Source organism: Loxodonta africana, chromosome 3 (assembly GCF_030014295.1).
Source record: "Loxodonta africana isolate mLoxAfr1 chromosome 3, mLoxAfr1.hap2, whole genome shotgun sequence".
In the NCBI taxonomy this organism is placed as follows: Eukaryota; Metazoa; Chordata; class Mammalia; order Proboscidea; family Elephantidae; genus Loxodonta; species Loxodonta africana.
The window spans coordinates 91156440-91182234 of record NC_087344.1 but is presented as its reverse complement, the minus strand read 5'-3'; the positions used below and the strand labels follow the sequence as shown (position 1 = coordinate 91182234).

The window sequence follows — 25795 nt, the reverse complement described above, 5'->3', positions numbered from 1 at the left end:
CATGAAGATGACAGTCTAGAAACTCTATGGGGCAGTTCTACTTTGTCCTATAGAGTTGCTATGAGTCGGAATTGACTCCACGTACACAACAACAGTCAGGCCCCAGAGCCCCTGCTGTTAACCACTTACAGTGCAGTGGCCTCTCCTGTGCTGTTGGCCCAGCTATATGACTTTGGGCCAGTCCCTTCCTCACTCTGTGCCTGGGACACAGTGGGTGCTCTGCTAAGGGACCAAATCCTTTCTCAACCTCAGCAGGCCCACGTGGGTCTGGGTTGTGGAGAGTCTTCTCTGAGGCACTAGTCTGACCACCCACTCCTGTAAGGGTGCCATTCTTGACCATTTTTTTAAATTCTGCTTTAAGTTTACAAATCGAGTCAGTCTTTTATACAACTTGCTATGTACTTGTAGCTGCTTTCTTCCTAATGAGATAGTTCACTCCTCTTCACCCCATATTCCCCGTGTCCATTCAGCCAGCCTCTGTCCCCCTCTACCTTCTCATCTCCCCTCCAGACAGGAGCTGCCCACATAGACTCATGTGCCTACTCGAGCCAGGAAGCTCACTCCTCACCAGTATCATTTTCTATCTTATAGTCCAGTCCAATCGCTGTCTGAAGAGTTGGCTTTGGGAATTTGGTAATGGTTCCTGTCTTGGGCTAACAGCAGGTCTGGGGACCATAACCTCTGGGATCCTTCTAGTCTCAGTCAGACCATTAAGTCTGGTCTTTTATGAGAATTTGAGGTCTGTATCCTGCTGTTCTCCTGTTCCATCAGGGATTCTCTGTTGTGTTCTCTGTCAGGGCAGTCATTGATTGTAGCCAGGCACCTTCTAGTTCTTCTGTACCCTTGACCATTTTCAAAGCCTCTTCATCCCCTGAGATGGGCCAGCTGCCTGGGAGGGGTGGGCTTCCTGTCTCCAGCAGGTGGGCAGCCCAAGGGCCTGCCCATCCTGGAGGAGGTGGTGGGCAGACACTGGCCCCTCTGCCCATAGCTCAGCCACACTGCCCATCACCTTCAAGTGCCTGCTGGAGAACAACCACATCGACCGGCGCATCGCCCGCTTTGTGCTGCCTGTGGGCGCCACCATCAACATGGACGGCACTGCACTGTACGAGGCTGTGGCTGCCATCTTCATTGCCCAGGTCAACAACTATGATCTGGACTTTGGCCAGATCATCACTATCAGGTGCACCCCTGCTGGTAACCCACACCGTGTGTGGATGAGGGGGAAGGGGCCTGGAAGGGCCTTCAGGATTCTGAGGCTCCCAGACCTGATGGGGTCTCAGAGGCCCAGAGAGGTCAAGGGGCTTACCCCAGGCCACATAGCAAGGCAGCACAGGGGCTGAGACTGGATCCTGGCTTCCATGACTCCCGGCACTGGGCTCTTGCCCCACTGCTGCCTTGCAGCCTGTGAGCAAGCAGAGGGCCGAGAGAGGAGGGAGCTCCAGGAAACAGGGCTGGAGGAGGTCATGGAGTTTGCACAGATGGGGGAGGGAGGGCACTGAAGGCGGGACAGTGTGAGCAGAGGCCAGGGACAAGATGGAGGAAGCTCAGGGTGTGCCTAGAGCTGAGGGAAGGGTGCGGGGTGAGTGCAGCTCCAGACAAATTCCTTAAGAGCTTCTCCTGAGGCCAGGGATGGAGGCTCCGTGGGGGCCACGGGAACTTGAACAGGGACGCTGGCTTTCTTAACAAAGCCCCCGCCTGGCGGCTGTTCCCAGACACCGTGGGATTCCGGCCCCTCCTTGGAGCCAGGCAGGCCCTGACGTTGTGCCGGGCCCCCCCTTCTCTCCTCCCCTCCCACCCTCCGCAGCATCACTGCGACTGCAGCCAGCATCGGGGCAGCCGGCATTCCCCAGGCCGGGCTGGTCACGATGGTCATCGTGCTCACCTCAGTGGGACTGCCCACTGACGACATCACCCTCATCATCGCCGTCGACTGGGCTCTGTAAGTGGGGTCCCCACCTCCCCCCTCCCACCCTCCTCGGAGAAGGGGCTGGCTTCTGAGCCACCAGGCACTGCGGGGTGGGAGGGCTGGGGAACTGCTGTGGTTTGGCACAGTGAGGGGCCCTCCCACTGACACAGAACTGGCTACATAATTCGTGGGGCTCCATGTTCAATGTGAAAATGCAGGGCCCCATGTTAAAAAATTATGAAAGATTTCAAGACAGCTGTAACAGACTGTTAAGCCAAGCGTGGGCCCTTCTAAACAGAGAGCCCTGTGCCCATGAAGCCAGTCCTGCATCAACCCGCTTCAAGAGCACCAAGGGGTAGGCTTGAGAGGTGCCAGGATACTGCCTTGCCCCCAGTCCCTGCCCTGACAGCTGGCCACAGCCTGTGGTGCAGCCGCAGTGGCCTCGCTCCTTCGGGCGAAGCATTGCCCTCTGCCAGCTCCCCTTACATTAGAGTGCCCGGCAATTAACCACCACCGCCTTGGTCTGCCAGGGACCGTTTCCGAACCATGATTAACGTGCTGGGTGATGCGCTGGCCGCAGGGATCATGGCCCACATCTGCCGGAAGGACTTCGTTCGGGACACAGGCACTGAGGTGACAGCGGTGCCCCCAACCTGGCGTAGGGAGGCAGGAAGGTGGAGCCAGGTCAGCAGATCTTCCTGCCTCTGGGCCTCAAGTTCCTCCTCTGTTAAATGGGGGTGACCATTGAATTCCTCTAACATCTATTTATGAGCACTTACCATGGCTGGCCCTGATCTAGACACAGGAGGAACAGTGGTGAACACAGTAAGGAAGATAAAACTCCCTGCCCTTATGGAGCTGACGCTCTCCTGTTTAACAGCCATGCTTCAATAAGCACAGGTGGTAGGCTGCCCCCACTTCACAGGGAAGGAACCTGAGGCTCAGGCAGGTGAGCCCCCCATTCCCTCACTGGACTCTGTATGTAGGTCAGGCTCCCACCTCTACTAAGGCAGCTCCAGGAAGAGACAGAACAGCTTGGGAACCAGGGCCCAGAGAGGCCCTGTGATCTACCAGGGTCACACAGCACATCTGTAGAAAACCAGTCACATGGTTCCCAGCCCTGAGCCCTTTCTGCTCCACCGACCTCCAGTCCTCCCTGGTGTCTAACCTCAGTCCTTCCTGTTGCTACCAAGCCCCATCTCCTCTCTCCAGAAACTGCCGCCCTTCGAGACCAAGCCTGTAAGCCTCCAGGAGATCGTGGCAACCCAGCGCAATGGCTGTGTGAAGAGCGTGGCTGAGGCCTCGGAGTTGACTTTGGGCCCCGCCTGCCCCCACCATGTCCCCATACAGGTGGAGCAGGATGAGGAGCCAGCCACTGCCAGTCTAGAACACTGCACCATTGAGATCAGTGAGCTTGAGACCAATGTCTGAGCCTAAGGGGCTGCAGGGGCCAGGAGAGGCCTCCGGGGTTAGGGGATCGATCCCAACTTGCCAACATTTCCTGGACAGGGGCCAGGCTCACACATTCTTCCACCCTTGAGAGGCTGGAATCAGCCCCACCTGACAGAACACGGAGTCTCAGATGAAAGGCTGCCTGCGGGATGACCAGCCAGAGAGTGACAGGGCCCTGCGTAGCCCACCTAGAGCTGTGTTCGGAAGCTACAGTTTCCATTGCGTTAGCCTGCAGGGCACAGCCAGGGCTTATCCTCCCAGCTTTCTGGGTGATGGAGTTGAGGCTCTAAGAGCTGGAAACACTTGTCCGAGATCTGGGAGCAAGAAATGCCAGGGCCAGGACTCAAGTCTTTCATGCCCTGCCCACTCTCTCCAGGAGGACAGGACACCTGCGGGGCTGGGAGAGATTCTGCCCCTCTCCAGAAGCCCCCATATCCGCACTGCTCTCACTTGATTAAAGCATAATCACAGTGTCCTGGTTTCTGCCCCAGCTGGGTCCCACCCAGGCCGGCCCCTAGCCCGCCCCATCACATGGCCTTGGCCAAACAGCTCTCCCCTAGGACAGGCCTTCCGTGTGCCACAGTCCATATGGGCTTTTGCAATGCTCATCCTATTTGGAGGCAGAGATGCCTTTACTAGAATAAAAGGCCCTTAGAAACATCCAGGCCAGCCTCCCATTGGACAGACAGGCAACCTGAGACCCGGAGGGGAGGCCCAGCCTGGGATGCTATGGTCAAGCTGCCAGTATGGCCCTGGTGTCACGACTCCCTAAAGCCTGTGTGACAAGTCAGAGTTAGGCTTTCTGTTCCTTCCTACGTTTGCAAATTCAATGGTCACCAAATAAAGGTATTCTGTTTCTAAAGTCTTGTGGGCTTTTATAGAGACCATACTCTAGCCAGCAGTTCATTGCTGGCCAATCTAGGCTGGCAGAGTGCAGACGGCCTGTTGGGGCAGCCAGAGTTTGCACAGCCTGTCCAGGCAGCCAGAACATGAATGGGCTTGTTCGTGCGGTCAGAGTGTGGACAGGTCTGTCTGGGCTATCGGTGGGTGGATAGGCCTGCCCAGAAAGCCGGAGTCCAGATGAGCCTATGCAGGTGGCCGGATGGAGAATAGGCCTGTTGAAACTGTCACATGCAGAGGGGCCAGAGTGCAAACAGGCCTGCCCAGGGACCCGTCTCAGCAGCCACAGCATGGCTGGGACTTGTCCAGGTGGCCCAAGTATGGACAGACCACCTGGGCCAGGCCTGGGCTCTGCTCTGCAGGCAGGTCCCTGAGATCACTCCCCACGAGAAGAGCACATTCCCTCAGCCAATCTGGCTCCCATTGGTAAATGCTTTTCTGTAGGGAGGTAACGTGCCCAAGGACATTTCCAAGCTGTCCCTTCATTCTCCTCACCCCTTAGGGCTCCTCCAGGAGGCTTTCAGGGGGCACAGCCTTGGCCACACAGTCTGCTCTGATGGATTTGGGGTAGCAGATACACCACTGGGGTCTGGATAGGTCTAGCACCATGGAGCCCATGAAGACACTGAGACCCAGGGAAGGGATGAGGCTCTCCAAGGTCACTCAGGGAGTCAGCAGACCACCTGCCCCCAGCCTCCCACTCCTGAACTACGTCCATCCTCCTCCCAGGGCTGTGGGGTGGCCAAGACTGCCAGGGAGAAGCTGCTGCCTGCTCTAGTCCTGGGCCTGACCCAGGATCCTCCCTCCCACCATGGCAGTGGGGGCTGTGAGGGTTCATCCTTAGTGCATACTTCCTTTGTTAAGGCCGGATCACCTAGGATCAGTCAGATGCCAAGCTATGGGTCACTCCTACCTTCGTTTAGACTGGCTTCTTCGCCCCTTCCCTGTGCCGCATCTCTTTGAGACATCAAGTCCGCCCCACCACAAGGCAGGAATCTGCTTCTTATCAGGCTTGACAGGAGGCCCATCAGCCCATGCGTACACAACTCCAGTATCGAAGAGTCACTATTCCCTGGGCATCTCAAACCCGTGGGGCCGCTCTGCCTGTCAGGGCTCTTCCATGCTCTGAGCTGGGTGCTGCCTCCCCTAGTCCTAGCACCACCATCGGGGTGCACAGTGGGCATGTCTACTACTTCTTCACTGGGCAGCCCTCTGGAGACCTAGGCCCCCAAGTGGGCTCTGCTCCAGCTCCCAGGCCTACCTCTGGTCCCCTTCCCGCCCTGGCCATCCCCCATGGGACAGACCCCATCGGAAATGCCCCCTCAGTGCAGAGCTGACCCTCCAGGTGGGGCCTGAGCTGCCCAAAGCCGGCAGGTCCTCTGCTTGGATGCTCAGCCTCTGGGGGCACAGTGTAAGCTCACAGATACACTGTGGGGGTCCTGCCCCCACCCCCTGCCGATTCCCTCTGAGCCGGCGGTCCCCACGCACCTCCAGACCTCCTCCTTCCTGCAACTAAGCCCTGTCTCCCTGGGCCTCTGTCTGTGCAACTACTTTTTGGGCCCCAGAACAGAAGACTGCACCGATTCCTGCTTGTCTGAACAGGCAGCCACAGTGCTTGTCTCCTCCCCAGCCCGTCCCATGCAGCCCAGCACCTGGCAGGAAGCACGCACAGACACGGCCTCAGGCTGTGGAGGACAGGGATAATACTTTTATATTAGTTTTTCTGTAACAAGAAAAATCAACTTTGATATTTTTATCATTTTTTTCATAAAAAAGAATAAAAAACAAGGGTACCCAGAACTTTCCCATAGGCCCAAAGAATGAAGACAGTGTCTGGTGTGCTGTGGCTGGGCCCTCCTGCCTCCTCTGGCCCAGTTCCATAGCCTCCCCCTCACTCCTGCACCAAGGCTGCTAGCAGCCCCCTGAGGCTCTCCTGTCTGGCCTTGAGTAGGGCTGGCCCACCGGAGAGGTGCCTTTGGCCCTGCCAGACCATGGCAGGGGAGGGGTGCTCAGCAGAGTGACAGCCCCCAGCAGCTGGGCAGAGGCAGGGCGGGAGGGGCCAGGCAGCAGTCCTGAAGGTTCCCGTCCACAAGAGGAGGAAAAGGAACAAAAGCCAGCTTTTGTGAGTTCCAGAGGGCAGCAGACACCTGGCCACAAAGGGCACGGAGATCACCTTGTGTCTTCTCCAGGCGACGGACGGACAGAGGGACGGGCAGATGGTGAGCTGTCCTGGCCAGTTCTGGCTGCCGGCAAGAGCCGTTGGTGGCACAGGCTGTGGGGGGTGTTTGCACATGACTCTGTGTGTGTCCGCATGTGTGTCCATGAGGGGAGCATGCCTGTATGTGCCAGGGTGGGGTCAGACCCATCCGCCGCCCCCTAGCCCGCATGACTCAGAGGGTGTGATGGTTGTGGCGGGCGTGGGGTGGAGACTGTGACCACGGGGTGGGGGGGGGGTGATGTGCAGCTGGCTGTGTGTGTGGCTGTGCTGAGCGTGTGTGGGTGTGATATGGTGTCTGCATGTGTCTGGCTCTGGGGCATGCTGCAGAGAGAGGCGGGGATGTGAGACCGTGGGCTCAGCCTGTATCTGTCGGGACACCCATGGTACAGCGTGGGTGTGTCAGATGGCGTCTGTGATGGTGGTGGACGGAGAGCTCACAGGCACAAGCATGTGCTGCAGAAAGGAGTCTGGTGGTCCACTGTCCTGCAGAACACATAGGTGGGTCAGCAGCAGGCCACGGCAGACTACCCCACAACCATCCTGGGGGAGGTGGATTAGAGCAGAGGGCAGCCCCTGCTTCAGGAGGCTCTGGGAAGGCCAGGTTACTATGGGTTGGGGGTGGGCTGCCCACAGGGAGGTGCTGGTGGCCAACATTGACAGGAACAGTGTGTATAGGAGGGCCTTTGGGTCCTGAAGGCAGGCCCTGTGCTTCTGGAGCCTCAGCATGGCCCACTGGTCACTCCTTGGGGTCCCTCCCAGGGCCCTGCTCAAATAATCTGACCATGGCCATTGTCCTCCAGTGGGGCAGATTCTCCCCCACCTCATGACCCTGCAGCCCCCTCAAGAGGGCAGTGGCATCCTCACTGATTGTCCAGTCACCTCTTTGCAGATCCCTGGCTCTGGGGGCTCCCCTTTCATACCCCTGGGCTCCAGGACGGGGAGGAGAGGGTACACAATGCTGCCCAGGGCCTTCCCCATGCACCCTCAGGGGACCCTGGCACCCACCTCAGGTCCCTCTCTGCCCCAGGCCCTACTGCAATTCAACTTCTTGGCATGACCCATTCTGAAATCTTACCCTTTGATATCCCCCTCTGACCACCCTCCTCTCCTGCTGGCTACTTACCGCCACTGTGTCCATTCTCCAGCATTCCTCTCCAGTGCCTCTGCCCACCAACCCCTCCTGTCTGCATCTCCTTCCCTACCGAGCCTGACCCCAAGGCCCTCAACACCAGCCATTCTCTTGCCAATACACTCAACCTCCTGTCACCTTGCCCTCCTGTCCCATGCACCTGGCCAAACCCCAGCCATGGATGGATCAAACTGTCCACCTTCATGCCCACCCCAGTCTGTTGAGCACCCCTCCCCCACACACTGCATGAAGGGAAGAGAAGGCTGGTGGCTGATGACATGTCCCTCCACCAAGCCACTCACCAGCCTGTGACTGCAGCCACTTGTCCTCCATTCCCTGCCACAGGGGAGGAAGCCCTGGTCCTCCTGCCACAGCTAATCCCTCCTACTGTTTCCACAGGACTCTCTCACGCCCAGTTCTCCCCTCTTAAGTCTTCAACTCCTTCCTCCCTACTGGCCCCTCCCACCAGCACTGAAACCAGCTCTAGTCCTTAAAAACCGCATACAGAGAAATGAGCCCCTCATGGACACCACACCCCCTCCCACTACCACACTCTCTTTTTTATCACATCACAATTCAACTTTTCGAAAACATTGTCTACACTCCCTGGATCTACTTCCTTTCCAGCCACTCTCTCAGCCCCCATTGCCCTCTTGAAGCTGCTCCCTATGAGGTCACGGTTGACCTTCCTGTGGGTCAGTCTGGCTCCAGGCTCAGCTCCTTCGGCTTCTCAGCAGCACTGGCACAGCTGATTGCCCCACTTCTGAAGAAGCGCGTGCGTGTCTGCATACTGCGCATGTATGTGTCGCCATGTGTATGTACATATGTGCACATGAGGGCCTGTGTGTGCATGTGCTCATGTACATACATGTTCTGCTCATGTGATTGCCATGGAGTGCATGCGTGTGTGCACATGGTTGCATATGCACACGTGTGGCATTGTGTTCTGCACTTGGGTGCATGTATGCATGTACATGGGTGTGTGTGGGTGCATCTATGTGCACTTGTGTGTTATGCACATGCATGGATGCTTGTGTTGTATATGTGTGCAATGCCCTCTCTCATCAGCTGTCTGCGATTTTCCTGCCTCCTTTCCAAGCTGCTCCATCTCAGCCCCCGCTGCAGGCTCCCCTCTCTTCCCTGGCCTCTCACCCACTCTCCCTGGGCAAACTCATTCCGCCTCCTGCAGCATCAATGACTGTTTCAAGACTAGCAATGCCCAGATCCCCATCTCCAGCCCAGACCTCACTCCTGAGCCCAGATCCACATATCCAGTCACCTCTGGGCAGCTTCTCAATGCCCTCAGGACCCCCAAACTCAACAATTTGCACGAAACCTTCTCCTCCACCAAGTTCTACCATCCACCCGAATCCCAAGCTAGAAGCCCAGGCCTTGTCCTCTCCCTCACTCCAAGCCCAGCAGGACAACTCTGGCCTCTTGCATCTGCCCCCAAGCCCCTTTCCGTCCATTTGCTTGTCTCCATTGTCATGCTCCACCCCATCCTCTCTGCCTGGAGTACAATGCAAGCCTCTGTCATAGCAGCCCTCACAGCTTATAGTGCCCTGGCATCAGGTGGCCTCTCCATAGGCTTGCTGCTATAACCCCACGCCTCACTCAGCGTCTGGCACATATCAACTGCTCGTATATGTCTGCAGAATAAATGGATGAAGCTGGGAACAGAGGGTGAAGAGTGGCCAGAAAGATCCCAGACTGGGGACAGGAACAGTAAACTGCAGCAAGGAGCAGGGGGTGCCCCCTACACTGATCACCTACCTGGGTCAGATCCATTTCACCATGTCACTATCTCGTTTCATCTTCCTCCTCCTCATCTTCCTCCTTCAAGTGGCCATGGTCTTTCGAAACATCACCAAACTCAAAGTTGCCTTCAATATCTAAGACCTGCAGGTGCTTCAGCTTCCGAAAGGCGCTTTCTACCACAGAGCCCACGGCCAGCTTGTTGAATCTGTGTAACATCCACGCATGGGTCACGGCCAGGAGCCCAACCCTCAGAGTCCCCACCCCTACCACTTCAGGAGGTAAAAGGGGAGGGAAGATGGGACAGTAAGTGCAAAAGGCTGGAGGCTGGAAAGCAAGGTGCATTATGGTAAGTGCCAGCTGTTTGGGTTGCTACAGCTGGGAGGGGGCGGCGGCTGACAATGGCTGGTCCTGCTCTTTCTGGCTTCCCCGTCAGTAAGGTGCACAGCCTCCCTCTGTGTCTGCAGGAGTGGCAGACATGTCAGCCTCCTTCCGCCTACACTCTGGAATTAACCCCAAGGTCTGGGGCTCCTGGCTGGACAGCCTGGAGTCACCTCAGTGCCTGGAGCAGGGTGCACACAGGCCAGCCCGGGGACATGCTCCAGGCCACTAGACTCTTCTGCACCTCAGTGTCCCTGCAGAAGCCTGAGGCACAGGCCACACTCTACCCCAGTGGTGCCAACCCCGGGGGGCCTCCTAGGCCACACAGCCCTGGGAGTGGGCACCCTGCCTCTCTCTGTTCCACCCACTGTCCTCTCTGGTCTAACTCTGATCCTCTCAAAGCAGTTGAGGGGTATTGGAAGGACTCATTCTGGCTCTGCAGTGTGGAAGCTCCTCATTTGCTTGGGGTTCCACCCAATCATTCCAAACCGCCATCCCCAGAGCCCAGCATGGGGCTGAGCATCTGCTGCCCTGGGCCTGAGACGCAGGCGAGGCCCAGCCTGGCTGGCCACGGACACTAGCAGTCACCTGTGCTCTCTGGGCCTCAGCTTTCCCAGCTATAAATTGGGAAGGTGCTCTCTGGAGTCTCTTCCTGCCACAGGATCACCCATAATGCTCACATGCACCACTTTTTAAGGTTTACAAAGCCCTTTTACAAAACTTTGAACTTCTCCAGGCCTGGCCAGGACCGTCCCCACCCCTGAGTTGTTGTTAAATGCTGTTGTGTCAATTCCTAGGTGCCATTGAGTCAATTCCGACTCATGGTAACCCTATGCGTGCATGGTAGAACTGCTCCATAGGATTTTCAAGGCTGTGACCACCAGGCCTGTCTTCTGAGGTGCCTCTGGGTAGGTTTGAACCACCAACCTTTTGGTTGGCAGTTGAGTGCTTAACCATTTGTGCCACCAGCACTCCTTCTACCCTTGACAGCTGAGGAAATGGAGGCTCAGTGGGGCTGCGCCATACCCAGGGTCACACAGCCAGTCAACAGTGAAGTCAGCCTTTAAACACTAGCCTCTACATTTGAGCTCTTCCCAGCACTTTGACTGTACCCCGGTGATGCGGGGTTCCCTGAGGAGGTGTGCCCAAGGCCTGGGGCAGGGGGTGGGGGGAACTCCTACCTGAGAAAGATCCCCTTAAGGTTGGGTGTGGAGTCAAAGGCATTGGCAGGCACAGCGCTAATCTTGTTGTTCTGCAGGTACAGGTACTCGAGCGACTCCGGGAGCCCCTCAGGAATCTCTGTGAGCTGATTCCCAGCTATGTCCAGCAGCTGCAGGGGTGACCAGCAGGCATGAGGACTCAGGGATTCCCACCTGTGCAAAGCACTTAACAGCTTGTGAAGCTCCCAACAACCCCTGGCCTACCTAAATCTCAAGATGACTCTGTGAGGAGGGGGTCTATAAGTATTCCCATCTTCCAGATGGGGAAACAGGCTCAGAGAGGTGATATAATTTGCCCAAGGTCACACAGCTTATAAGAGGCTAGAACCCAGTAGGTCTGACTCTAAACCCTTGTTCCTAATTAATGTGTACCCTACCCAGCCTCTCCTGTCTTTGGATATAAATTCACAGCTAAGATATTTGGGTGTCACAGTTCTGCCTCTGCCCAGGGATCCTCCAGGCTTTGAAACTCATCCCAAGGGCTCTGAATGAGGTTGAGGTTGGAGGGATCACATGGGTGGGGCTGCTCATCAGAGGAGCTCAGGGCCATGTGGGCAGGGACCACAGCGGAGTGCTTGGGGCAGGGCAGTGAGGGTGTGAGGCCCACAATGACCCTGGTATTACAGCCAGGACCCAGGTTGGTCAGTCCCAGAGTCACCACGTGCCTAGAGTCCAGGAGCCAGGCAATCAGGGAAATGGGGATGAGTTTCCAGGGAGCAGAACAAGCCTTGCAGCGGGCAAGACACCTGGATGGTGCACCAGGCTCTGTTGCCCACTTCACGGACCTTCCAGCTGTCAGTACCCCACACACACACCTGTGCGGCCATGGGGCAGACTCCAGGCTCCCTAAGACCTCTTCCACACCCTGGCAGGCTGAGTTCAGGGTCAGGAAACAGGGGCCATGAACCCAGAGAGTCAGGTGGGTCGGTGTCAGAATCCAAGGGGCGCTCAGGATTCACTTCCCCTGGGAAGGTCCCCTGTCACCAACCTTGCCCAGAGGGCTCCTGCGTCCAGCTGTGTTCCCACAGCACTCAGTGCCCCCACACCACTATATTAGCAGTTCTGCATTCATTCCAAACCTCCACGAGACCCACCAAGACAGGCTTTCACCCTCAGGAAGCCGGCTGCTGGGGGAGATAGATGAAAATCTGAGCATGACAACCCAGTGGCACTGGGCTGTGATGAGGGAGCCTGGGGTCGGGGAAACCCAGCTCGGGGGGGGGCAGGGAAAACTTCCCAGGTGAAGAGACACCTGAGTAGATGGCTAGGGGGGCTAGAGGCAGGGGCTCAGAAGCAGAGGGAGTGGTGCCTGTAGAAAGATCCAGCAGTGTGAGGAAGCACCCTCTGCCCACCAGACACCCTTATCCCTGGCCCAGCTCACCCAGGCCCAGGGAGGTGGTTAACCCATCTCCATTGTTGGGGGGAGGGGGATCCCCAGAGGAGGTGACACTGAGCTGAGCGCTAAGTATAAGGTCCAAGAGGGGCATGACTGTCTATCTCTCTTGTTCCTGCTGGGTTCTCAGTTCTAGAGCTGTGTCTAGCACAAGGCAGGAGCCCAGGACAGGGGCATGGAATGAGCGAGTGAGTAGGCATTGCCAGTGAAGAAGGAGGGGCCAGTATGAGCAAGGACCAGTGCGTCTGGGAAACTGTAAGAAGCTCACTGGTTGGGAACAGGGGCAGGGTTGAAGGCAGGGCAAGGACTCTGGCCTGTGTTCTAAAGACAACGGGGAGCCATGAAGGGTTTGGTGCAGTAACTTGAGATGGACATGTGCTGTTCAAAATAGCTCTGATTGCATATGGCATGCAGGAGTGGGGAGCTCCTAGGAGTGGGGAGCTCCTAGGAGTGGGGAGCTCCTAGGAGTGGGGAGCTCCTAGGAGTGGGGAGCTCCTAGGAAGCTGTGGTCCAGGCAAGAAGTAGAGGTGGCCAAGCCTTGGGATAGAGAGGAGTGGACGATTGAGAGATGTGATGGTAGCAGTGACAGGGTTTGGTGATGACAGGCTGCTCGAGGAGGGAGGTGGCATGGGAGAGGGGGGAATCTCAAGGACAGCTCCCAGGTTTCCCATGGGTACCTGGGTGACCATCATCTCTTTCCACGAGTTAGAAAACCCAGCAGGAGGAGCAGATGTGGAGAAGACAATGGGGTTTGGGGCCCCTTGAGAATGGGCAGGAGTCCCCGGGTGGTACAAGTAGTTAATGTGCTCAGCTGTTTACCAAAAGGTTGGATGCTCAAGTCCACCCACAGGTGCCTCAGAAGAAAACCCTGGTGATCTACTTCCCAAAAAGTCAGCCATTGAAAACCCTCTGGAGACAGTTCTACTGACATACATGGGGTCGCCGTGAGTCGCCATGACTCGGTGGCAACTGGTTACTGGAGAACGGGCAGAGGTGGTTGGATACTGGTGTCCGGCATTCAGTGGGGAGGTAGGAGTGAACGAATGAGGCTAAGCCAGCTGCTCCTGCAGGTCCGTCCCAGCAATGGGCTCCGGCCTCGAAGCTATGGCCTCCCTCCCCACCCTTCTCCCCACCCTCCATCAGACATCCCCAAACCTGCCAGCTCCCCTGCTCCACGCGCTACTTCAATCGCCCCTCCAGCATTCACTTTGGTCTACCATCTGGAGGGCACGGGGTCCAACGAGAACACAACACTATAATCCCTGCCCTTGTTCTAGTGGGAGAGGCAGGCAACAAACCAATAGATGACCTAATGCCTGAGAGGGATGAAAAAAACAAAGCAGAGGAAGATGAGGGAAGGGGGCCCCAAGGAGGTGACCTTTGAGCAGACTCCCAAGGAGGTAGTAGGAGGAAGAGCTCTGAAGACAGCTGGGGGAAGAGGGGACAGCCATGTACAAGTCCTGAGGTAGCCATGCCCTGGGGGCCCCTTATCATGGGTCTGGTGGTGAAGGCTGGGCACTGGGGCTGCTGTAGGGCAGTAAAGGGGGCTGGGGCAGACCGCCACCAGGGCAGGTCCTCACAGCTCCAACCCTGATCTGCAGCACCACGGCCCTCCCTCCCAGGTTTCTCTGGTGAAAGTGTCCACATTGATTGAGTTGGGTGGTTTCACTTTTAACCAGAAGAGGCTTGGTTCATATGCCCAGACATTCCTGTCCGCCTCTGGCCATGACCACGACATCCACACCCTCTGATCACACCCAGAATGCCTGGAATTGAACCTCCCACCTCTAGCCCTCTGCAGACTGGTGAGGTTGGCCCACCTACACGGGCCATGCTCCTTGCAAGGTTCAGCCTTCTCCAAGAACCCATTCCTGCAACTGCAGGTGGGTGAACTTGACATTCCTGTGCCATCTGAACTGCCCCCCAGTCCTCCTGAACCACAGCCCTGCCACCTCCACATTTACCCCCAGCCCTCCTCAAGGAGGTGATGAGCTCAGCCTGGCCATACTGGCTATATACTGCTCTTAGCCCTGTCCTGCCAGGCCCTTCACCTTTGTACCTGAAGGTGGTCTGGACTGACCCAGACAAGGCCAGCCATAACCCCTGCATGGCTCAGCATCTCCCTACCCTCAGGCCCCCTAGGTATCAGCTGGTACTTCCAGGTGAATGAGCTCCACCTGACCATACCCCCTGAATGACCCAGTCCTTTGCCCCTTCCCTCTTCCAGCAGATGGGTGGGCTCAAGGCAGACATACCTGTAGTACCCTGCACGCATATGGCCCACTCCCTTCCCATCTTCATACCTGCAGGCCTGCGAGGTCTGCCCAGGCACGGGGAACCAGGGCCCGGCTGCGCAGCCGGTTGCCTGTGAGGTAGAGCTCACACAGCTTGGCCATGCCAGACAGCGCCCCTCGTGCGAGGGCGACCAGCTCATTGCGCTTGACCTTCAGCACCTGCACGTTGCGGGGCAAGCCGGGCGGCAGCATGTGCAGCCGGTTGCCGGACAGATCTAGAGAGCGCAGGAGACGCAGCTTGCGGAAGGCGTCACGGTGCACCTGCCGGCTGGTGATGCGGTTGTAGCTGAGGTTGAGCTCCTCCAGGAAGTAGGTGGTGGCGAAGTCATCGCGGCCGATGCCTGTGATCTGGTTGTGCAGGATCATGAGGGTGCGCACGCGGCGGGGCAGGCCGCGGGGCACGCGATCCAGCGCGTTGTTGTACAGGTGCACCGTGTGCAGCTTCTTGAGGCCCTGGAAGGCCAGCGGGTGGATGCCGTGCGCCTCCAGCTGGTTGCTGTGCAGAAGCAGGTACTCGAGGCTGCGGATGGGGGTAAGTATGTCTGCGTCCACCCTCCGGATGACGTTCTTCTCCAGGTGCAGGAGCACCAGGCTTCGGGGCAGCCCCGCTGGGACGCGCGACAGGTTGTTGCTGGACAGATCCAGGTACTCCAGGCTGGAAAGTTTCCTGAGGGAGGGAGGGAATTAGGACCGTTGGCAGGAGCCCACATTGCACCTGTTTCCACCATTATTCCCAGTGGAGGTAGCACAGGAACTGCCTTCCTTAATTCATCCCAGCTCTGCCATTCACTGACTGGGAGGCGGGGCGGGGGGGGGGGGGGACGGGGGGGCAGGGAACCTCTCTGAGCCTGTGTTTTCTCATTGGGTTGATTCAATGATATATTGTTTTAGGATGATTCTAGCACAGTTTTTGGCACATAGGAGTTTGTCTGAAGACCGATTATTCAACTAAGACCTTCCCCGGATCCTAAAAAATAAAAATATATTTGCTTTCAATAAGAAAGCTTGAGTTCGTATTTCATACCAAGAGGCCAGTCTCTGCAAATGCTTCATTTTTTGGAAACCTGACAGGCTTTACCTACACACATCACCTGTCCTTGGGGACAGAAATGTCAACCCAAGCAAAATCCTCAGACTTCCTTCTCCAGGGAAACTTGCCAGGGGCAGGTGGGCGAAGGATATGTGTGAGGGCCTGGCTGGGGGTGGTCTAGGAGGAGCTTCCCAAGGCGCCACAGCCACACTGAGAGCCCAGGTGGGAGCTCACCAGAAGGTCTCATTGTCCAAGCCCTCATCAGTCAGGTAGTTGTTCTGCAGGTGCAGCTCACGCAGGTTGCTCAGCTCACTGAAGGCACCTGGTGGGATCTTCTCCAGCTTATTGTTCTGCAGGGTGGGGAGGAAACTTGAGGGAGAGCTGAGAGGCAAGGGCAACCCACAGGATGAGGAGTGGAAAGGAGTCTGGAGGAGCTTGGGGAGGGCATCCAGGCCTGGAGCATGTCAGGTATGGTGTTGATGGGCCCATACACAATCCGCACTGAAGGCCAGGTACCCAGGCTTTGGCCAGCTTCTCCCCAGTGGGTTCTACCCTCTGGTGTCTGCCCACATGGGCCTGAGCTCTTCCCCCACTGCGGATCCCTGGCTGTGAGGTCTTCTCTGTCACCTTCCCACCTTGAGGTGCAGCTTGTAGAGGGCGGGCGGCAGGTGTTTCGGCACATGGCGCAGGAAGTTGCTGGAGAGGATGAGGATCTCGACGTTGCTGGAGCCATTGAACATGTTGTCTGGCAGCCCGGCATCCGCCAGCTTGTTATTGTGCAGGTACACAGACCTGGGGAGGAGGTGCAGGCTTAAACCCCCGCCTGGGCTCCACCCAGCCCTGTGCCAGTTCATCTAGTGAGCCTCCAAACCATTGCTCAAGCCAGATTTGGAGCCCAAGGTACCCTCCTCCGCCCCTCCAATCCCCAGAGTGCAGAGTTAGAAGAGCCTCAGACTCCTCCCTACACAGCTGAGGGGACCAAGGTCTAAAGAGCCAGTGACCCACCAGAGGTCCCCCAGCAAGTTAGTGGTAGAAACAGGATTCACACCAAGCTTCCCTGACTCCCAGTCTGTCCTCTTCCATATCCTTTAAAGTTCTCTTCTTCCCTGCCCATCCCAGCCCTGAAGTCCTTGCCTCCCTCTCAGCTCTCAACTCCCTGCATATCAATACCACACAGCCTGGCTCTGAGTCCTGTGGGACCTCCTGAATACAGAGCTTGTCCCTACCCACCTCTGTGTCCCTGATGCCCAGCACAGGGCCTGGCCCAGAGGAGGTGATATCTCATTCATTAAACTGACTGTAAGAGCTACTATGTGCCAGGGCTCTTCAAGACTCTGCGGATATAGCAATGGACACAACCAGGAAGACTCCTGCTCTCCTGGAGCTGACCTACCAGAAAGGGAGAAGACAAGGAACAAGATAAACACACAGAAGATAGAGCTTGGTCCTGCCGTGTGGCCCTCTTGGGCCTCAGCCTTCTCATCTGTGGGATGAGAACGTGCACAGTGACCCTGGCTCCTCGGGGGATGGGGAGAGCAGAGTGGAATGATAGATTCAGGGACAGAAGCAGTACCATGTTGTCTAGGCCAAACTCCTTCCAGGAGAGAGACTCCATGGCAGCCTCTCCCCCAGGGTCAAGAAAGACGGGAAACCTGCTGACCGAGCTCTCTGCAATTTCTGCAGCTAACACCCTCTGTCCTCACACCCTCATACTCTGGTCTTAGCTCAGGCATCACCTCCTCAGGGACTCTTCTGGGTTTCAATCCACCACAGCTCTAAGCATGAGCACGCCTCCCACTACACAGCAAGTCCCTCCTCCAGGGCCTCTGGGTCCTCTCTGTGCCTCCGCCATGGGCCCTGGCCCCCAACCTGAGCCCTGGGCCACCCCGTTTGACCTCTGACCTCAAGTTTGGCTTCTGGCCAAAGGTGAGCCCATAGATCTTGGTGAGATAGTTGGCAGCAAAGTCCACGCTGATCAGGGTGTTCGGCAGGAATCGGGGTGCCAAGGTCAGCTGAAAAAAGAAGAGTCAGAGGGACAAAGAGGGGCAGAGGCTGGCTCCGGGCCCCATGGGCTTCCCAACACTTGTCTGGACCTTTCAGTTTGTCTCCTTCCAGCACCCAGAGCCATCTTCCTAAAACAGAACCCTGTCCCACTCCCTTGGAAAAAAAAGAGCAAAACCTGATTGTTCCCACAGTTCTTGGCTTGGCATTCAAAGCCCTTCTGGACCTGTCCCCTGTTCCCGTCTGTCCTTCTGGCCTCTTCCCTCATTGCTCCCCTACACTGGCCTTCTGTCCAGTCACAGTGAGCCATTCACATATACCACAATGTCCACCCATCATTCATGTAGTCACTGAGTGCTATAACACTCTAGGCACACGTCCAAGTACTGAGCATATCTTGAGGAACAAGACAGAAGTTCCTGCCTCCTCCAAAGCTTACACCTTGCTTGAGAAGACAATGCATAAAGAATAAAAAGATCTGACAGTGATAACTGCTGTGCAGGGAATTGAAACAGGCCAAACACAGAGAATGACTGAGTTGGGTGGCCAGGGATGTGACATTTAAGCCATCATGGCACCATAAATGGCAGGAAGGAAACACCAAAGATGAGAGGGAAGAGCATTCCACACAGCAGCAACTACGGGCACAGACCCCCAAGTGGGCAAGTCCGGGGAGCCTGGGGCGACTGGAGCAGAGTGGGAGGGAGGGAGTGGAGGAGAAGGGTTAGGTAAGGCCAGATCCCACAGGGCCTCATGGACCATGGACAGAAATATGGATTTCATTCTGAATGGCAGGGGGAGCCACTGGAGGGTTTTAATCAGGAAGGTAGGAGAAGAGAATGAATTTTGGATGGTCATTTGGAGTCCCTAGGTGGTGCAAATGGTTAGTGTTCTCGGCTGCTAACTGAAAGGTTGGCAGTTCAAGTGCCCCAGAGGCTCCTCAGGAGAAAGGCCTGGTGACCTACTTCTAAAAAATTAGCCGTTGAAAACCCTATGGAGCACAGTTCTACTCTGACACACATGGGAAAGCCATGAGTTGGAGTCAACTCCACGACAACTGGTTATGACCAGGCCAGGAGAGGCTTGCTGTGGGACTGGAGGGTGTGGGGAGGGCACACAATCCAGAAGCACTCCCAGATTTTTTACGTGGACTGATGGTGCCACAGGTGGTTGGTGATGCCATTTACAGAAGTGGGGAGACTGCAGGAAGATTGGGTTTGGGGGCTCTCAGGAGAGATGTCAAGTAGGCAGGTAGATCTCTGAATCTCAAGTCCTGACGAGTGGGAAGGGCTGAAGACTGACATTTGGACATGCCCATGATGTAGAGACGGGACTTCAAGCCCAGGGGGAGGATGGGTCGCCTCAGGCGAGGTTGGAGGGAGAAGGGGCCAACACAGAGCCCTGAGCCACATCAGATATTTTGAGGTTGAGTGCCTTTGTGCCTTCACTCCTGCTGCCCCCTCTACTGCAGTGCCCCCCTCCTCGAGGCCTCTGGCTGAAACCCTATTATTCTTCATGGCCCTGCTCAATACCACTCCTCCAGGAAGCCCTCCAAGTGCTCCCTCCCCAGTGGAGACGAGCTCTCTCTCCCCTACACTCTTGTAGGCCTTGGCCTCTGTCTTCGTTAACTGACCACACTCTGCCCTGGTCAGGTGAGGGGTCTGTGTCTGTCCCCACACTGCCATGTCTGAGCAGCAATGGGGACCCAGTGGCCAGACCAGAAGAGATCCCAGTGAAAGTTCCCTGACTTCAGCTAAAGAGAATACCAGGGGGACAGGGTAGCACACCCTTGCCCTGCTTGGGTCCCTCACCTTGTTATTGGCCAGGTACAGGTAATTGAGGTTGGTCAGGTGCTCAAACGCCTCCTCCGGGAGCCCTTCAAAGGACAGGCATCGGTCAGAGCCCTGGATGAAGGAGACGCTACAGGGGAGCACACCGGCCAGCAGCTGCCCTCCCCCACACCCACACCCTTGCCAAGACTGGGGAGCACTCTCCCTGAGGCGGCTCTCCTCTGATGCCTTCCCAATCAGTCCCAGGGGGCCTGCCTGGCCCAGCCCAATTTTCTTTCCCCTTTCCCTCGTGGGCCCAAGCTCAGAGGCAGAGGCAGTGTTTGTTGAACAACTGCCTGACCTGCTCAGGGGCTGGATCCTGGGAAGGTCATGGCACAGGGCAGGGAATCCAGCTAGACCCTTCCCTGCCAGGAAGAAGTGCTCCCCTCAGGGGGGTGGGGAGTCGGAACCCCACTTCACACCCAGCCCCACCTGCCAGTGGGGCTGGCCATGAGGCTCAGCTTCTGGCCCTGAGCCTCCCAGACACCTGGAACACCCCTGCCCCATCCGGCAGATGTGGGGTCAGAACCCAGCTGTGGCTGGGAGCTGGGCCAGGCTGGCCCTCCTCTAGCCTGGAGGCCGGCCTCTGACACTCAGTTCCTGGCTCCAAGACCCTCGGATGCTGGGCCTCACCCAAGTATCTAACAAGAGGGAACAGTTACATAAACTGTGCACGGAGCATCCTCTCCACAGAGTACCCTGCTGTCCTCTGTAAAATGAGAGCTATTGAGTTTTTAGCAACATGAAAAATGGCACTGAGGTTGCTGCTAAGTGAAACAAAGCAGGTTATCAAAACTAGAGCATGAATCTAGCTATGTATGTTAAACACAAAAGAAAAGAGACTGGATTGGACCGTAACAATGGTTGCACAGCTGGGTAAATTCACAAAATCAAATTGTACCTTTACATTGGGTATATTTTACGGGACAGTCTATAGTAATACCTCCATAAAGCGAATTTTTTTTTTAAATAGAAGAAAAAGAAGGGTACCAAAATGTCAATAGTGATTAACTCCAAGTGGCAGAATTATGAGTGGGTTTTTTTTTCTTTCCATTCTCTTTTTTCTATTTCCACATTTTCTATCATACCCATAATTATTTTTATTAGAAAAAATAAACTTTTAAAAAATTCAAGGACTCTGCAATTCTTTGATCCTAAAGGTCTTCCGTGAGTTGAAGATTCTATGACAAAGATCCTGGGATCTAAGCTTCTCTGAGGCCTTTCTCCTGACCTGACTCCCAGGTCTCAGGCCTAAGGGGAAGCAAAGGCAGAAACACCTAGGAGAGGCTTGTAGGCAGCCACAGGGAGCCCTTCGCCTGTGTGGAGCTCCCTCCCAGCCCAGCCCAGGCCTACTCTTTCCCACACCCAGGATCTGCAGGGCCAACCTCTGCCTGTGGGGACCCAGCTCCACCAGGCCCCCATGTTGTTTGGTGTCGCTGGTCCTAGGGCTCTGGGTGGCCCCTCACCTCGGGAAGTCAGGCGGTTGTTCTGGAGGTTCAGAGTCTCTAGCAGGTGCAGTCGAGAGAGCTCCTCGGGGTAGATCTTCTCCAGCTGGTTGTTCTGGGGAGGTGATGAGGCAGTATTAGCCTGAAGGGTGCTCAGAGCTCCTGCCCCCATAGACACCCACTCCCACCCTTAGGAGATAGGCCCTCTGCTGGCACCTCCCCTGGCATGCTCCCCATGGCTGACAGACCCTGGGTGCCAGTTCTTGGCACTAGGGGCACAGCAGTAACCACACAGACGTATGAGCCCCATCTCCAAGGCGCCCGCCCTTGGGTGCCCACAGGGGGCCCAAGCTTGGTATGCCCACCACTGATCCTGCCATCTCCCTCCCAGACCTGCTCCCTGCTATGCTGCTACTTGATGATCAGTGTCCCCAGCCCATCCGCCACGCCCAAGCCTGAAACCACTTTGGTTCCCTTTCTCAGCCCTGCTGCCTCCACTGCCTTTGGAAACCTTTATAAGCTGGGTCAGGCACTGCCTCCTCCAGAAACCTTCCTGGGTTGGATTAGGGTTGAATTAGGAGCCTGCTCACAACCCATTCTACCTCCTCCGGTCACTTCTGGGTTATTGCTGTTTGTGTCTCTGCTCCCTCTCAGGCTGTGAGCGCCTCAAGGGCAGGGTGTGTTTGAGTCCCCCCTACAACCCAGTACCTGGTGCGGCACCAAAACTGTAGAGCAGGTACCCAGGAAATAGTTTATGAGTGAATGAACGAATGAACAGCAATAAATGCTGTCTTCAACTTGTCCCTTTCCCTCATTGGCTGCCCTGGACTTCGGTTTCCACTACTGCCAACCCAGATCCACCAATGCTGTGGTGCCAGGGAGGGCCACTGGGCCTGATTCTCCTCTGGAAATCGGTATAACTCTCCCCCAGGGCCGCTGGGCCCTACAACCACGGCTGCACCAGCTCCCACCATCCCAGTCTCACTTCTTCAGGGGTCAAAATCCTGCCCCCAGGCCTGTTCAGGTTCCCAGATCCCCAAGTTGGGAGCACACTGTCCTCTATGCCCCCACAGTACTCCAGCCAGGGTCTGCTTTGAGTTTATTTTCTCCACCCTGCCATGGGTCTCTGTTCAGAGGATCGGCTGCTGGGCGGGTCTGTGTCCTCCAGGTGAAACCAAGCAGATTGTACTATCATGTGCTCCAAGGTGGGAAATCAGGAGGGGAGTCACGTGGGTGGGGCCCGGACTCCCCATGCCTGCGGTGCCCAGCACCCTATATCAGGGGGTGGGGAGCCATGAGTGTTAGAGTCTGGGCAGGAAGGGAGCTGTGAGCACTGAGGGTGCTGGGAGAGCAGGAGACGTGAGTGTGGGGTTCTGGGATGCGAGCCCCCGGAAACCCTAACGCAGCGCGGGCCTCACCTGGAGGGACAGGTGGTTGGTGTGTTCGGGCAGGTCCCCTGGGAACTCTCGCAGGTCAATGCCGCCACAGTCCACAACACCCTCCTGGGAGCAGGCACAGTCCCGCGGGCAGTCGACCGTGGCCTGGCCAGGCCTTGGCTTCTCAGGACTCAGGACCAGCACCGGCCCCTCCGTGAACTCGTTCTCTTCAGGGCTCAGGCTGTGGGCGCTGGGTCGGCCTGACGCAGGGGCCCTCACTGCAAGCACCTGTCCCAGCTGCAGTTGCGGCGGCAGCAGCAGCAGGAGCAGCAGCACCCTGCTCCGGGCCATGGTGCCTGCAGGAGGGGCTGAGTCAGCCCCACGAGCAGGCACAGGAGGCACAGGGGCTGGGGCCCACAAAAGTCATCATGCAGCCCTCCCAGGCACAGCAAAGCACCCACTCTGGGCCCTGTTCTGGGCACCCAGCTGACCTACTGGCCGCCTGCCCTCTCCCCACCCTCATCAGGGCTGTCCTGGGGGCATGGGGTAAGGTGAGGCCTGCAAAACCTTCCCCAACCCAACCCTTGCCAGGCCAGACCCCAAGGAATCTGTACCCCCGTTTGTCAGAAGGGCAAGTTGAGGCTAGAAGAGCAGTCACTCGTAGGGCCTGGCCTGGCCAGGCAGTGCTGGGAGGCCCTTTCTCTTCTCCAACAGCCATGGTGGAGCCAGGAGTTGAGATGGGTACTGGGGGGCTCCCAGCATCAGCAGGGTTCATCCCAGCTCTTCAGTTTGCTATTCTTGATCTTCAGGACTTGGTCCCTGCCTCTTGTCCAACTCCTTACCCACTCATCCCCAGTCATAGAGGACTATTTAATAGTTCCTCCCTCCAGGCCTTTGCACATACTGTTCCTTCTGCCTCGAATGCTCTTCCCTTCTCTTGTGCAATTGGTGCTTTCTTGTGCTCCAAGAACCAACTCCAATGCTGCATCCCCTGGGAAGACTGAGATGGCTCAGGGCTCTCTGTTACTATGTTCCCGGAGGGCTTTGTATAAATTGCTCCCTTAGCATGCCTTAGGCCCTGAATCCACAAATGTATCCTTCTCCCACACAGACCTGTGAGCAAGTCTCTGTGTCTGGGCCTAGGCCCAGTCCAAAGCCCGGCACAGAGAAGGTATCAACAAATGGAGCTGCTGCTGCTGGCGCCAGGACCTCCGGAGTCCCGTTTCTGATGTTTGCACCCTCAGCTGCCCTCCCCAGCACCTCATGTGCTCACACTATCACTGCCACCTACAGGACACCACTCCCCAGCATGTCCCCTGGTGGAGCAGGGAGGGGAAGGGAGGTGGTCTCAAGCCCATTGACGAAGATGCTCGGCTGCCAAGTCCCAGCAGCCCCATGACCTTCGCTTGGCTCAGGGCTGTCCCCGGAGTTCTCCTTACAGGGAATCACTCAGGAAACATCTCTGGGGAAACTCCCTGTGCTAAGTTGTGACAGGCAGTGGCTCAGGTACATTGACTCTAGAGTCTCACAGACCTGAGTTCAAGCCCACTTTCATCACTTATAGGCTATGACCTCGCTGATCCCCAGAGGTATTGCAGACAATACGTCTACATTCACAGCGTCTGTGAGGAGTCAGCAGATAGCAGGGGCCAAGGAGTGGCACCTATTAGGTTAGTGAGGGCTGCCATCACTACCGCAGCAGTTATAGAAAGTAATGCATTCAGTTACAGCAGGTACAGGGGCAAGCGGCCCAGAGGCCGAGCCAGGGTACCCTCCGCCTCAGCCAGCCTCACTGGGGGTGATTTGCTGGTGTCATAGTCTGGTACCTCCTTGGACTTGCACAGGGTGGGGGGTGGCAAATGCCCTTTTCTAACCCCGCCTCACTAGGCCTCTGAAGTGACCAAGCCTCGGGGGCACCCACTCCTGAGCTGAGCAACTCAAGTATGTTGCTCAGGCTAAGCCTCCCTCCTTACCGTCAGATGAGGACCACAACCTCTAGGGCGCTTAGAAGGACCTGCCAAGGCGCTGGACCTGTGAGAGTCTAGTGAACCGAAGTGTGAAGAAGACACCGACGTGTGGTTAAGAAAGCAGGCTATGGGGCCAGACAGCTGGGGTCACCATCTCAGCTCTGGCTCTTATCAGCTGTGTGACTTTGGGCAGGTTATGTAATCATCTAAGTCCCAGCTTCCTCACCTGTCAACGGGGATGACAATAGATCCATCCTCACGAGGAGACTGAGGAGTTGGTGGGATGGATGCATGTCCCCCGCAAAGTGCTCAACAGTGAGCGTTTAAGAAATGCTAGCTCTTCCTACCGTTAATTGCCGGATACATGGGAGCTGTTCCCATCCTGACCATCCTTTCCCCATTAATTGCCTGACCACGCCATTGCCCACTTCAGAATTTCCTGCTTCTTTCCTCACTTGTCTAGATCCTGCGTATGCTTTTCAGTCCAGTCCCAGTCCTGCCTCCTCCCCAAGATTTTGCAGAGACTCTATCCTCCTAAGGAGTCCCTGGATTAAGCATTGGGCTACTAACTGGAAGGATGGCAGTTCGAACCCACCCTCCTATGAATTCCTGCTGTCCTCTGGCTGCTGTGGTATTTTAGATGCTGCTTTATCTCGCTCATCGGCTCAGCCAACTCTCTGAGGCAAGGCCCCCTCTGTGCCCCACCTTGTGCTGGACATGAAGACACAGGTGAGGTGGATAAGGTCCCTGCTCTTGGTCTGGAGGGGGCAGCAGACCCCACTACCAATAGCCACTGCCCACCCAGACTGGGTGAGCCCTGAGGCTCCCAGGAGTTGTAGAAGGGGTCCTGAGATGCATGAGGATCAGCGGGAAAAGAACAAGGAGAACAGGGGTGCAGTCTGGCTTGCTTGACCCTATAGGTTCACAAAGCTTAAGCAGACTCACGCCCCAGCCACTGACCTGGCAGATAACCAGGGAGCTCGGCACATACACAGCTCTGGGCTCCAGGGATCCATCGGCAGCAGCAAGTGACGCACGCCGCAGCCTGGCCCTATGCCCACCCAGCCACACCCCTCTGCACCCACCCCTTGACCAGAATGGGCAGTAAAACCCTCAGCCACTGTGCTGGTCCTACCAGCACCAACCAGCCCCAGTCTGTGTCCCCTGGGAAGACTGTGGAATGGCCCAGGGCTCTCCATTTCTACGTTCCCACCAAAAAGAAAAAACAAACCAGTTGTCATTGAATTGACTCTGACTCTTGATGAGTCCACGTGTTACAGAATTGACCTGCATTCCATAGGGTTTTCAGTGGCTGATTTTTCAGAAGTAGATCACCAGGCCTTTCTTCTGAGGCATCTTTGAGTCGATTTGAACTGCCAACCTTTCGGTTAGTAGCCTAGCATGTAACTATTTGTGCCATCCTTGGTATCAACTGCTTTGTATTTGTGCCACCCAGGGCTTTGTTATAAATGACCCCCTAGCATGGGTTGTGGCTA

At 56.5% G+C, this 25795-nt stretch overlaps 2 protein-coding genes across 3 annotated transcripts in view; one reads left to right on the top strand and one right to left on the bottom strand.

The window, feature by feature from the left end:
- The window catches only part of SLC1A7 (solute carrier family 1 member 7), a 50026-nt gene extending 46593 nt beyond the window's left edge, over positions 1-3433 (top strand). The window contains exons 8-11 of one of the 2 annotated variants that reach the window (XM_003411076.4): positions 989-1183; positions 1808-1942; positions 2440-2542; positions 3122-3433. In XM_003411076.4, the coding sequence (XP_003411124.3) occupies positions 989-1183; positions 1808-1942; positions 2440-2542; positions 3122-3340 (652 nt within the window). In that variant the 3' untranslated portion in view covers positions 3341-3433. Of the gene's footprint in view, positions 1-988; positions 1184-1807; positions 1943-2439; positions 2543-3102 lie in introns of both variants that reach the window. The other variant, XM_010591269.2, reaches the window with a different exon arrangement.
- On the bottom strand, positions 3379-25377 carry PODN (podocan). The gene is made up of 10 exons (XM_010591270.3): positions 22375-25377; positions 20978-21071; positions 19494-19558; positions 17584-17693; positions 16317-16473; positions 15916-16031; positions 14661-15318; positions 10926-11074; positions 9382-9571; positions 3379-6962 (listed from the first exon to the last, which is right to left on the bottom strand). The coding sequence occupies exons 1-9, from the start codon at positions 22681-22683 to the stop codon at positions 9409-9411; spliced, it is 1821 nt and encodes a 606-aa protein (XP_010589572.1). The 5' UTR covers positions 22684-25377; the 3' UTR covers positions 3379-6962; positions 9382-9408.
- Between the last annotated feature and the right edge of the window lie 418 nt (positions 25378-25795).